Source organism: Diceros bicornis, chromosome 4, assembly GCF_020826845.1.
Source record: "Diceros bicornis minor isolate mBicDic1 chromosome 4, mDicBic1.mat.cur, whole genome shotgun sequence".
Lineage (NCBI taxonomy): Eukaryota > Metazoa > Chordata > Mammalia > Perissodactyla > Rhinocerotidae > Diceros > Diceros bicornis.
In genome coordinates this window covers 71112516-71126971 of record NC_080743.1, presented here as the reverse complement: position 1 = coordinate 71126971, position 14456 = coordinate 71112516, and the positions used below count along the sequence as shown (strand labels likewise).

Sequence of the window (14456 nt, the reverse complement as noted above, 5' to 3'; positions counted from 1 at the left end):
CACTACTCAGTGTCTCATTTTATTCGTCTGAGAGTGGATTTAACCATTCCGAACCCTTTAGCAAGGCTGGCAGTGCCCATGCTCTTGTGTAGTGACCTGCAGATGGAGTAAAATCGCTCACAGGAGCACAGCAGAGCGGGCTGAGTAAGAGCACAGGTCCTGCCTCTGGGCCTCATCTGGCTGTGGGACTTTGGGCAGTTATACAACATCTCTGAGCCTCATGTTCTTTATTTGCAAAAGGAGAGTGACAATACCCAACTCAAAGAGTGTGGTAAGGATTCAATGAGCTATCATGTGTGTATCTGGCCATATAAACATGTGTCATTATCATCTCTCCAAAATATAGATAACCAAGAAACCCAACATATTCTCATGATAAGGTAAACTTCTCCAGGCTTCAGTTTCCCTCTTGGTAAAAATAAAGGGAGTCATAAATACCTTCTTTCTATCTGCAGGCATATGCTGAAGACAAATCCATAGAAAATCAGGTCCACAGAGCATTTTGCTCTCCACTAAGAAAATTACTATATTAACACAAGATCTATATTATAAGCTTTTTCCCTCTCCACCCCCAACCACCCCCACCAACTGTACAAAAAAGGGAGGGAAATAAACCTGGCAGCGAGTTGGCTGAAATTTGAGGCCATGGGGCAGGGAGCAGAGGATTAAGCATGTAGGAAGCAGCCCAATCAGCTTTCAGGGGGAAGCGCTGCACCCTACTGGGCTGCAGGCTCCCCACCTCATGGGGGCTCCAAGGGAGGAGGGGCTGGATGTGAGGAGGTATTGTCAAGTGCACTTGCTCTCTGCCGGGAAGCCACAGTGCTTGGCTAATAATAATGTGCTTCATTACAGTGAATAAAAATACTCACAATATCTGATGTTTATTCAGGGCATTTTATCCCGGGGCCCTTTCTGCTCTGCCATAAACAGACAGTGGAGTCTTTTCACCCACTGCTGAGGTGGAGCAGGGCAGCTGCTCACCAGCTGCTCAGGAACACACAACAGAGAGCGGAGAAGAGTTCCAAGTCCATTTTAGACAGACGGAACATAACGATCCAGATTTTTCTACGACCTGAACTACGCACGTCTCCTCCTCGGCTCCCCCAAGCTCAGCCCCTTCAGAAGCCGCGCTGCCTCCATTAGGTCAGGCGCTCACGATGCGACAGGAAGGGGAATAGCTGAGGTTACAACATTAATTAAATAGAACCTCACGGGCTGAAAGTTTTGTGACGGAGAAGACTCTGCTTGAGACTGTCATAAAGACAGTCACTTTCTAGAGCTACCACTCCAGCTGCCCCCCGAGAGCAGAGGATTTCTGAGAGGAGACGTCCCAGGTTCCAGATCAAGGGCATTTCTGGGAGCAGGAGACTAAAGAGAAGCCCTCTTGGAAAGTCTTGCTTCGTGTCCTAGAGTTCACACCTATAGTCTGCACTCCATTCAGCCTGTCTTCTTCCTTTACTCCTTCAAACTGGATTGGGCTGTCAATCTTCGCAATGAGGGTAATCAACATTTTAGGATCCTCTTAGCTGTGGACAGAACTAACCCAGCCCAGTTGAGCCTGAGAGATTCAGCCAGTCAATGCCCCGACAGCATTATTTATAAAAGCTGAAGAATCCTGCAAAGCTACAAGAGCATCAATTTTTTGTTTTTAAACAGCACTTGGAATAATATCCAGGTTTGTGACATCATGGTTTTATCTATTAGAATATGCCAGCTCTTAAATACCTTAGCTACCAACATGATCTGCTGAAAAAGTGTTTTACCAACCTCATTTAATGAATAAAACAATTTCCTTCCTTTATTTCTAATGAAAGTCTCTAGAAGCCTTCTTTATTTAATATCCTCAGAGTGAAACAATGGCTGATTCAGGTACTTTTTTTTTTTTTTTTTGAGGGGTGGGGGCAAGGAGGGCTCTGATAGCTAACTACTGGAAAACTAACTGATCGTGTGGTATCTACCACCACCATACAAAAACAAAACAACAGAATCAACTATTAAATAGGCGATTCATTATTTTCATATAGGTACTACTAAAATAGAGAGTGACATTTTTACTTTACTGAGGTTTCCTATTTTTAAAAAAGCTCCCACGAGGAATGGCTACAGAAAAATGAAGATACATCTCTCAGACATATTAGCTAGAAGGTTAATGGTATAATTTCCCTATAATCTGCTATTTACTATAATTAACAATACAACTAAGATTAATAAATTATTAAGCACCCAGAGTGTGTTAAGCAATATTCAGTTCTTACCCAGAAAATGCCCATATAGATGAATAATTTTTTAGTATTTTTTAAGAATAATAAATTCAGACAGCTACTACTACATTTCTACATTTACATAATTTGCTCTGTACTGACGGAGTTTTCCTTAAGTTCCCCATTTCCAACATCTTTACTCTTTAGAATAGGTAGATATTCCTGAGAAGTTTCTGAAGGAGAATATTTTTATCACTAGCCTCTCTTAGGTACCAGCAATCTAGTCCATGGAGGTAACAGAGAGAACAAGCTGGTTACTCCAATGCCTACACAAATATATACTCTTTGAAGCAGAGTCAGGCATTGTTCCAATAAGAGCCCTAGGCTAAGGGTCAAAAATTAGATTCCAGGGCAAACTCTGTCCCTTACTGGAAGTGTGACCAAGACACATCACCTAACGTCTTTGACCTCCATTTCCTTACCTGTATCAAAATGGACACTATGACAGTATCTGTCCTGGGTACCCAACCACAAAATTACCTTGAGGAGCAAGTGCAGTTATGGCGGCACAAGTGTTTTGCTCATTTTGGACGAGGACAGAAGAGTAACAAGGGGGTTTAAATCAAGAAAACAGTCAGTTCTTCTATGTTGTTGGCAACCTGAGCTAAGAATAAAGCCAGTTTCCAACCTACCATCCATTCCAGTTATGGGTTTAGTGGAGAAAGCTACACTCTGGGCTCTTCTTGTGCCCCTGGAGTTTGGCATGAGTTAACCTGGATGACAGGCTTAGATAGGTTGTTATGCCAGAGAGCAGACTTAGTGATAAAGTAGGAAGAGCACTGAGGAGGGAGAACCCAAGAGGCCAGCTAGGGACCTTTATAGGAAACATTCCTATCTGTCTTCTCAAGTTATCCCATAGGTTAGAGCAGACTCTGAATTCTAAAATGATGGTCCAAGTGGGGGAAATTGTCATGGATCAGCCAGCTATCTGAGCTCAGCATCTCCTGGGCTCTGGGGAAGTGCCTACATGAGCCAACACTATGGCAAGAACATTGGTTCTTTCCCAAGAAGGTGGAGGGTGATGACTCACAGGTTCTTACCACAAGATTGCTTTTATTTTCCTCTCCTTGAACCCTCCCTACACCTTGTCTGATGGTTGAATTTCACCATGCTTGGCTTTAAGCTTCACAGCAATTTCCCGCCCCCCCTCCCCCATAAAAGAAGGGACTTTGTAGAAATCCATTTCAAAGGTAGATAGGAGTGCAATAATGAAAATTTATTCATTTTAAATTTTAAAATGCCTATTTGTATTTTAAAATTTAAATTTTCTATTAAGTTTGCCTTTGCCTTCTACCTAGACAGTCATAAGTGGACTATAGAGGGTCTTCTACTTTTTGCCCTTTCTCCCTCTTCTTTTGTGACTCTTAAAAAAGAAAAGAAAGCCAGAAACCTAACAATTCAGTGAAAGTAAGTTAACTGTAAAACTTCAGGACAAAGTTGCATCTAAAGAGGTGACAACAAACATATTTGTCAGCTAAATGATGGGAGGAAAGGCTGATGTTAAGAGACTCCTAATAAAGTAGTATTGCTCATACTGACCAGAGGAAATATGATATTTAAATTCATGTATGTGTGTGTGTGGAGGGGGAGATCTCTAGTAGAGAGGGGCTGTGTTATAATTAGAATACCTTATACATACCTACCACTTCATAATTTAAAGCCTTTCTTATCCTTTCCTTCATACGATTTTTATGGCCCTGTGATATCCTTGACTCCAAATCCACAGCACTTTGCCATATACCACCAGCTTCTGGGAGAGAGTATGTGGAACACTGGGTCCCACAGACCATCAGTGGAGTGTCCGGATTGGAATCCAACTTTATCCGATTCCAGGGGTCCCCTGAGACCCTCGACTCTTTTTACAGAGAAAGGTGTGTTTCGTATTGCATATCATACATAAAAAGGAGAACATGTTTGATTCTCAACTGAATTGAGTCTGGGTAGAGAGAGTGACTCTAAGGCCAAGTTTTAGTATCCTTTCCCTTAGGATTCCATGAGCACCCAGAAGATGAAGAATCCTCCTAAATAAGGAGCAAACAAGGGCCAGAGGAGCCCAACTATCTCCTCGCAGGTCAGGTGGTGACTCTGCTCAGGACCTATATCATCCTGACAAGACCCCAGCTGCAGGCGATGGGCAAATATTCCAGAGTTCCAGGCACTGACTGTGCCTTATATTGACTATTGCCGTTTCCTGAAATCATCATTTACAACCTAATTTTTTTTAATGCCTTTATCTCCAGTTTGCTTGGGTTTTTCATAGTGGAGACCAAGGACTTAGTGGAGTCGAGTTCGGCAAGTGGCTCTGTGATTAGACAGGAAATGTTGGACACAAGAATGCCAACGTCCAGGCAAGGCTGCCCCCTCGGTCTCTGCGAGCCCCCAAGTCTTATGTTCCCTCCACTCTTCCCTAAAGGGCCCAGGGTGCCCAGGACCCCTCCTGGCTCGGTTTACCTGCTCGTATTTCTCCAGTTCTGTGTGGTAGATTTGTCTGATCTGTGAGAGTTTGGCTCTGTAATCGGAATGCTCCACTGAGTTGTCTGAACCCGCCCCTCCAGAAGCTGCCGCTGCCGCCGCCGCTGCAGCCGAGCCACCGCCCTTCTCAGGCCCCGCCACCCCTTCCGCTAACAGCATGTTGTCCAGTCGCATCAGCTGGGGGTCTGTTGGCTCCTCTTCCTGGGCGCCCCGGATACTCAAAACTGCAGGAAGACACAAAGAGATGGGGAGCGTTAACAGTAACCCAAGGGATAAATTTTTTTTTAAAAAAGTCTCATTTGGTTAAATAAGTCTTCAAATTACTTGCAATATGGTATCTGAGAAATGGGCAAAGGGCTGGAAAAAGACAGACACTGAGAGGGGAGAAAATGTAAGGAGAGATTCACTTTGTTCCAAAAATTAATAATACTTCACTTACATGAGGTACCTAGAATAGTCCAATTCACGGAGGCAGAAAGTAGACTATTAGGTACCAAGGGCTGGGGCAGGAGGGCATAGGGAGTTAGTGTTTAATGGGTACAGAGTTTCACTTGGGGAAGAAGAAAGAGTTCTTGAGCTGGGTGGTGGTGATGGTTGTACAACAATGTGAATGTACTTAATGCCACTGAACTGTACACTTAAAAATAGTTAAAATCATAAATTTTATGTTAGTATATTTTACCACAATAAAAGACGTTTCAAAAGTACAAAGGAACTAATTATAACAGAATATAATTTTCACTTTCATCCTCTAAATGCCACATTTTAATTCAAGGAAAAGCATTTCCTTCTTCATTTCTAATTTTAGATTTCTGTGAGTTTGTGGTTTTATACTCATTGACTTTGTAATATTTGATCGGCCTAAATTTTCATTTCCCAGATAACCTAAACCAGGCAAATCCAGTTAATCTGGAGTGAAATCTTAAGACCTTTCCTTTGGACTAACAGAGAGAGTAGAAAAGTCTAAAACAGCAAGAAGACAAATCGGCCCCACAGTAGGAACGTTTATCTCCCAAAATTGAGATCTATCCATTCCAGGTAAGAAGGAATCCGTCCTGTTGGAAACAAGGGTGAGACCCTCTTAACAAGCTGTCTCAGGGATTCAGAGAAGCCGGTATTCTGGTAGGATGGAGGAAGCTCAGATCAATGAGATGACCGCTTTTTATTAAAACCACGGACCATTTGGGGGGCGGGGTGATTTGGACTGAAAGAGATCAAGCGATTGAGTAAATCAGCAGAAGAGAGAGGCAGTCTATTTTTACTACCATCATACAACCTGCCATAAAATAAATCACTCATCTAAACCCAGTTTAGTCGTCAGCAGCCAAGTCTTTGTTGAGAGGGAACATGAAAAGAATTTCCAATTAAAGTAAAAACCGAAAAAAAACTTTTGGGTAGGGTAGGAAAGGAGGGAAGTGATTAAAGGCAGGGAAGAAGCCGTCCCGTGTTCCTTCCCATTTTAGGGAGGGGGATGGCAGGGTGTCATGGGCCCGGTGGGTATAAGAACACTGCAGCAATCTGAGAGGCAAGAGCTGTTTCAGGGCAGGGCGCATGTGGTGAGCCCCAAGGGGATGGTGCCAGTTCCAGTAGACTCTGGAGCCCTAGCAAGGCACCCCACAGGGTTGTGACAGGGAAGGTGGAGATGAGCTCAATATGAGGGGACAGGTAGACGTTCAGGGCATTCCATCATGCATAATACCAGCATAACTGCTGGCTGCGCCCACAATGCTCCTGGCTTCTAACAGGCGTGACAAGGACAACCTTGAAAGTTGTTCAGAAGGAATCTCACCTCCTGTGCTGAAGGGAAAACTGTGGCACTGCTTTCATGAAACACGAGACAGTCAGTGGGAAGTCACGCCACGTGGACCAGTGGTGGCAGCTAGGAGCAGAGGATTAAAGGCACAGGGTAGAAACAGGTGCTCCTCGATGAAGTAAGAGAGGATGGGTGGAGGGAGGGTAGGACGTGGGGAAGGCAGTTGGCTGGGGAGGAAAGAAGGAAGCCAGCCCCTACACACAGCAAACGCTCAGGACCCAGGATCTTCTCCTTTCCTATCTGAATTTTCAATATTCTCCTGCACTAAAATAAAATTGCTATATTGGTGATGGTACAGGTTGAGGTTTATTTTGTGGATTTTTTTCCAATGGAATTCTTCTTTTGGAGGCTCAGGAGACTAAATGGGAAATTGCTTCCTTGAATAATAAAGATTTAGTCATGTTATTCAGTTCCTTGAATTTATTACTCAAATCTCCAAAGTCCTCTGAAGAGCATATCACCAACAACAAAGGTTTTCGTAAAAAAGCAAGTGAATGCTCTACCCACTTCCTGAATACCAGTCCCTAAAGGTGCTAAGAAGATTCTGACCACCCGAGCACCTGGTGTTAGAGCCCAGAAGCCCTCCTTCCTCACCTCATGGTGCAGCGAATTCTTCGAGCTGAGGGCATTAGTGTGTGGGGTTTATGAGTGTTTCTCTAGGGAATTTTACTTAGTGAATTTTAAGTGTTTTATCAACAAAAATATTCATGGGCCACTTAAAAATGAAAACAAAAATCATATCTGAGTCATTCTTAAAAAATGAATGTATTGTTCCACGTTAGCTTGGTCCTTAAAAAAACTGTGCTGGGGCAAAATTCTATTCTCGAAACCACTCTCCTGAATCTCACCCCCAACACACTCCAGAGGAGCCCGCAAACTCGTGGAGAGCAGCTGTTGGGGCTGATGGAAAAGCTCCCCGAGATGCTGAGCTGGTAACACTCCAGCAGGGGGATAATGCCTCCAGGTGGTCCTCCTGGTTACTCCATAACCAATCCCTCTTGCACCTGACCCAACACTGAAAGACGTTATAGTAATTTCTGGTCTCAACAACGGTAGCAAAGCAAAACAGAACAATGTCATCTTAATGGTCAGGACGTGCCTTACTACGCTAGCCTACGCACTGCACTGCCTACCTGAGACGATGTCCAGGATCCTCAGACAGCACCTGTGCCTAAGATTGCCTCGCTCACTCCATTAGCTTATCCCTCTAGCAAAGTTCAATTAGTTACGAGAGAAGTAAGAGAGACAGAGACAGGCGCCCACAGACCAAAGTGCTGGTACTAGTTCCTCCAGAGACTAGGTAGCTGGCGGTGGGCATGTTACCACCACTACTTCCCAGTCGCCCAATATCGACCTGAGAATGTGTGCCCTTTCCGGCCCCTCTGACTTGCACCCACACCCATGCTCCACTTTTTCTTTTAAACCATCAATGGGAAGCACAAACTATCCACACAAACTCTGCACACTTATCTAGTTAATATTTTCCTTGGTCTTGAAATCTAACTGGTTTTAAAAAAAATAGAAAGAAAATTGCTAAGGCTGGCAAAAGACACTGAAAGGACACACTGAAAGCACCTACCCTCCATGGAAGCTTCCAGATGATCATAAAGTGTAAAACACTAATCTATATTGACTCTTTTTTTCCCCCCTCAGGTATGAAGGATACATTTAGTTGGGGAAAAAAAAGAAATGCAGTAAAAGTGTTAGCATTTCACTTAGCTTTTGTATCATTTTATGAATCTTATAAACAAATACTCTTCAAAAAGAAATTTGGATTCACCAAGATTTAATATAATTGGTTTTTGAATGTGGCCAATAAGAAATTGGTTTGGTAGAAATACAACGTACTAAAACATAAATGTTGCTTGCGTTTATATTCAGAGTTCAGGACACATAAAAAGGCCCCAAACCAGAGATTTGAAGGAAATAGAAGAACAGAAAAACATGAAAAAAAGACAACAACAATCTTCTCCAAATTACACCCTTTAAATTATACTCAAATCATTATGAACGTAAAAAAATTTCAGAATACGTATCAGAACGCCCCTCCCACCAAAAAAACCAATATAAACAAGAGAAAACATTCCTCTTCCATTATTTTACATAGAAGATTCTGGTTCTGATGGTCTTGGGCTGTGTCCGCAATGTTTGGAGGAGGCATGGATGGACCAATAAACAACACTGCATGCACATATTTCTACCCAGAAGGAGGAGAATCTGAATGTACCACTATAAAAACGGGTGTTGGGATTCACTGATACGGAAACTGTTCAGCCAGTCAGCAAAAAAAAAAAAAAATTCCACCAACATTAAATAAATAAATGAAAAGGGTGATATGTCTAAGCAGAACTGATGCTGCCTATTTATTGCTTGAAGCCAGCACTCTGGCGAGTAGGAGACAAAATGATTATTTAAAAGCTCCTTTTTATCTCTGTGGCACCATGCAAGACTCAAATGAACCTTTCGCCAGGACACCAGAGATGTTAACACTCATCCTCCAAGATCCAATTTCAACCAGCAGAGCTGTTACCTAATCCAGCAACCATCACATATGATCAGGTTCCTGCTTCCCTGATGGGCGCCCTGCGCCCTCCCCCTCCCCTCACCTCTTTGCTCCCCAGTCTGACAGCTTTTACTGAAACAGGTTTTAAAGGGCCAAATCCCCTGTTTATGCCAGTGCACATAGGCTTTTAAAAGTCAGGTCTGCACACTTCCAACACCAAAAATGTAATCAACTACAGTGGATTCCCTACCCACAGAGGGGTCGCCCAGCGAGATTTTTAACTCTTTGGTAATAATTCGTAAAGAAGGAGTTTCCTTTGCACAAATCTACCCCCTCATGTAAGAGACCAGACAAGGCAGGTAAGTGATTTATATAGAAATTGTCACAAGCCCTTTAAAAAGCATCTGATGTCACATCTACCTTGCTGCCATCGGTGGCCCTCGGGTTAATTCTGTGGTGAAACTCCCAAGATAAGGGGACTGTCACAGCCCTGTCGGAGCTGCTCTCACAACCGGCCTCCCGCTGTGCTTTATTTATTTATTTTTCTTCACACAAGGAGAAAAACAAACCAAACCCAAAGGCATGTTCAAGATCCTTGGCAGGAGGGCTGCGTGCCGGTTGTTTTGTCTTTGCCGGAGCTGTGACACGGATCTGCAGCAGCTCCAGACAGTGCCCACTAGAGGGCACTCTTTCTTCACCAAGGACTGGATGGGCTGGGAGGGCCCTCTTGTTCCCAGTCCCCAGGTGAGCGCTGGGGGAAATGTCCCTGCTTAGATTCAAACTTCCACAGGTGGGGCTGGCAGAGGGGGAAGAGGGCAGATCTACAGAAGGAGTTGTCTTCAGATTTGGACAGCAGTCCAGGGACCCAAAGCTTGGCTGGGAGATTGAGATGATAGAGATATTGAGACAGCCAGCCAGGCAACAGACATGTGGTTTGGGAAAGGGCATGAGGCGGCCTCCCCAGGGTGGGTGCCCTCACACTCTCTGACCAACCTCTTTGCTTGATTTGAAGGGACAAGACTGAACCTCCATGCAGGGTATTCCACTGTCCACAAGCTAGTCTTCACTATGCATGAGCAGGAGAAGACTTGGGGGAGTGCAACTCTCCCAGGCTCACCCCCAAGACTGCTCTGCCATCTCCTTATTGGTCAGAACTTTGGACAGAAGTATGGGACAGAAACATGTTGTCCCTGCATTTTTAGAAATAGAGCAAAGTGCTTGCCTCCTGAAAATATCACAGGTACACCTTCTATTTGTTCTTAAAGTACTGGCACACACTGAATTGCATCACCTTATAAAACATGAGGTCATATTCGAAACTTACATCGCAGATCATTGAAGATTAAAAGGCAAAGTAACTTTCCAAAATCAAAGTGAATGGGACACAGCCAAGACTAGAAGCTAGGTCTTTAACTCTTAAATACTCCATCCTCTGCTACAGCATTAAGATTTGGACTCTTTTCCACAAATGGTAGCTAAGTGGATGTGATAATGCTCTGTGTCTGTGCGTGCACACACAAACACGCAATGTCTTTTGATGCCCAGGTCATGACTGATACTCTAAGGAGAAGACAACCATTTATGAGGTAGGTAAGGAAGGAAGTTCTTCTTCCTACTAACTTCCTAATTTCTTTAAATTCCTCCAAATCTGGTCCTCTGCAATTACCTCTTTCTGCCTACGGCACCATAAAGGTCGGAGCCACTGTGCCATGTGATAGAATTCCCTCTTCCCTCTCAGCCAGAGAAATCTACTTACCACAGTCCTATCCCATTCAAATCTCAGCTCAAAACCTTTCTCCAAGAAACCTACCCAGATAATAGCCAAAAATGAATTCCCTCACCTCTGAGCCACCAGGGCATGTACTGTCTACAGCCCAGCCACGGGGCATCTCAGGACATACCAGGTCACACCTGCCACCTTGCCAGCAAGGCTGTGAGCTTCTGAAAGGCAGTGATGACCTGTCCTGCATCAACGTATCCCCCATGTGACCTCACAGAGCCTCTGGCACTAAGTGTCTATTCAAGCATTTTTTAATATACAGAGACGATTGAAGGAAGGAAGGATGCAGGATGGTGCAACCCACAGATCTTCGCCTCGGCCCACAGTTCCCTGTGTGTGCTGCTTCTCTCTACATTCCAGTTACAAGTTGGATGAGAGCCAGCATACTGTTGGGAAGAAGGCCTTTCCCTCTGCCATCTCGTCCACACCCACTTCACAAAACTGTCCAATCTGCCTCTTCAAATCTGGCAATTCTAAACAAGCAAATCGACGCTGTCAATAAGCCAGAGCCTCCAGGACCCACAGCCCGGTGTGTCCCCTGTAAGCCAACAGTACCCATGACGAAGGCTCTGGGTGTTGGGGAGAGCCTGGCACGTGACTGGTACCTGAGGAAGAATTCCTGGGAGGGCCGACAGTGGCCTCAGCGAAGGGGGCCACACATACCACGTTACCACAAATGAGCCCCCTGAGGAATGCTCGGTTGCCTTAAACAAATTACTGACCAAGCACGTATCAAGTGCCAGGAACACGGAGGGCACTGGGATTTCCAAGATGAACAGACATGGGCTCTGGCTTCAAGAAGCCCATGGCTTATACTCTTCTAGTCCCTTCTTTCATGTAACACCAACCACCTGAAGGCCTGTGGTCTGCACTTGAAGTTGCCAGAATAGGTGGCCGGCAACCAAAAATTCCCACTTGACCCACACCCTCTTCCCCTTCTCCAGTTTCTTTCATTTCCCACGAGCACAGTTACATCATAAACCGGAAACTTCTCAACTTGAGCTGAGAAATAACTATGACATAATTTGATTCTTCTAAACCAAAGGTGGGACCGAAGTCTCACATTAGTGGCTTGAAGCTTAGGGTGGTGTGTCTTGATATTCTTCACCCCTCTTTCTCAATCCCCTAGTTTGTTTGATGGAAAAGTTCTTTTTTGTGTTATTAAGAGTCTTCCCATCAAACAAATGGAAATGATTAACAATTTTATTTCCTGAAATTTATAAAGCAACATTAGCGATAGCTGTCAGCCAGAGCTTCTGGTTAGCATGGAGGAACCAGTTACCACCAAGTTGAGACCTTCCAGCCCCCTGTGAAGATCTTTGATGCTGCAGGTGGACTGAGGCAGCCTTGCCAGATGAGAAGTCCAAGTTCATGAAGTCTTTGAATGCTGAAAACATTGGACTCCCAGTGCTATCTCTCAGTCCTTTAGAAGCTCAGGGTCACTAAGGTGGGAACCATAGGTCTAGGGTCTCTTAGGAGCCAGCAGGGGTTTTGATATGAACATAAAATGTCTTTTAGCCCTTTCAACTTATTTTATGGGTTTGTTGAGCAGGTAGACCAGGCTAGGGGACTTGAGGGTTTTAGACAGTCAACAGGAAGATTTTAAGATTCCTCAAGTATTTCATCCTGCAAATATTTATTGAGCATTTCCTATGGCACCAGGCACTGTGCTGAGTTTCAAAATAAAATGTGGTCCCTGCAAGGAGCTTAAGGATGCACTCATTTCTTCACCTTTAGCCAACAGACACTACGTGCAAGGGCTAGGTGTAAGGTTTTAGGACAGGGGGTGAAAATAAAAATATATGACACTCTTGAGGTGGTTTGAGGGTTGCTTGCTTGTTTGTTTATATTTTAAAGTTTTCTTTAAAGAACCAAACTATGCTTTTCTTGTCATCTCTTTTTCTGTGCTAGGCTTCGGCAGCTCTGGTCACATGCATTTTCTACTTCTCAGGAGATGCTCGGGCATGGATCCCGTTCACACATCCCCTCCTTGGCACGTGGAGCCTCCCAAGGCCAGCTGGCAGAGAGAAGGCTCATGTGCCAGGCAGCAGGCTCCTGCCTTTCTGGATGGGTGCCGGCTGCCTCGGCGAGGGGCTTTGGTCCTTAATAGCTCAAGCTTGGACTGCCACTCGGGGAACCCCTTTGCCTAAAAGGATGCTGCAGAAGTTGGGAGGAGGGTGTGACTTCACACCGGCTCTGGCCTCAGATTGCCAGGCCTAGAGGTGTGAGGGAGGAGAAAAGACTCTTGGGAGGACCAGGGCAGGGTGTGTGAGGCCTCGACTGCACATGGTAACCCATGATGCAAGACGTGGTTTCCTACTAAGTTGTCCATAAAAAGCATGAAAAATGCAGAGTCACTGGTTGGTGGCTTGCTTGTGGATTCTATGCAGGTGCAAGCTTCTCTCTACAATGGTAGTTCCTAAAGGAAGTGGCCACAGAGAAAGCAAGAGAAATGTCTCAATATTCTCTTGTCTTAAGATGAAAATAGTATGTTGCTTGGAGTCTCCATTAGGCACCTACCACATCATCTGCTTCACTGCAAGAGCTAACACACAATAGATTTCTTCTCCCATATTTTAATATCCCCAACAACTCTAAGTACGGGCCCAGGGCTCTCTTCTGTTAGCTCCATAGCATAGCACAAAGGAAGAACTCTTCAAAGCCAGGTACAAGATTCCCACTGCATGACTTTGCCTCTCTTAAGCTCAGTTTCCTGCTAACCCAAAAGTCATTATTAATATCAACCACACCATAATTCTTATTAAGGATTAAGTAGAGTGATTTTTACAAAAGCACACATCCGTGCTTGGTAACTGATAGGTTTTCAATTGTTGGTTAAATCTAAATTGTTCCCATTGATAAAGGTCCCTTTGGGAAGAATAAGAAAGCAAGACAGATTTAGAGTTAGGAGTTTGGTTTCTGTATGTTGAGAATCAGCAACACAGAAGGAACCAGGCTAAGTGACAGAGTGTACAGACACGCACACAGGCAGGCCCAGCCTACCTCACTGTCCTGCGCTCCCAGGCAAGCTCATACTGACACCATCACTGGCCAAGAAATTGATCCTCAGCCAACAGAATAAATTTCAAAGCATCTTTTTTCTCTTCTTTCCCCTCTTTATTCTTCCCTGCTATTCTTCTCTCAAGCACATTAAGAATCTTGCTTCCTCTGAAGCCTGCGGTGTCCCCTCTTTACACAGAGCCCCTTTAGTCTTCCTGAACCAGAAAGCGCCCAAGTCTTCCTGACCTGGCAGAACTCACACCGGAAGACTCAGTCCTTCTAAAAGGCTGAAAGACCCTTCTGGGAACCACTTAGCTCTGAAGCAATCTCACCTTGTGTCAGACAAGCTGGCCTGGAAGTCATGTCTAATGGCTGCTTTCAAATTTCCATTAAAAAATAAATAAATCATAACCAGAAGAGAGTCAAGACTCTTCGCAATCCAAGTTTAAGGAACTGTGTTTCAGTTTCAACTTTTAGGTGGGATTCAGGCCTCACAATCATCCTTCTCTGCTGGGACACAGAGAAACCCCACACTCAAAAATGTTAAAATAATTGGACGTTGCCACGTTTGTACCATGTGTGGTCTTACCTTGCTGACATCATTCCACTGTCTCAAGACTACAAATG

General features: G+C 44.4%; 1 protein-coding gene across 6 annotated transcripts in view; it reads right to left on the bottom strand.

Annotated features, from left to right (window-relative positions):
• PBX1 (PBX homeobox 1) overlaps window positions 1-14456 on the bottom strand; it is a 273601-nt gene that overhangs the window by 49505 nt on the left and 209640 nt on the right. For all 6 annotated transcript variants that reach the window (XM_058539717.1, XM_058539713.1, XM_058539714.1 and 3 more), the window contains one exon: window positions 4713-4957. In XM_058539717.1, coding sequence (XP_058395700.1) covers window positions 4713-4957 — 245 coding nt within the window. The remainder of the gene's footprint in view (window positions 1-4712; window positions 4958-14456) is intronic.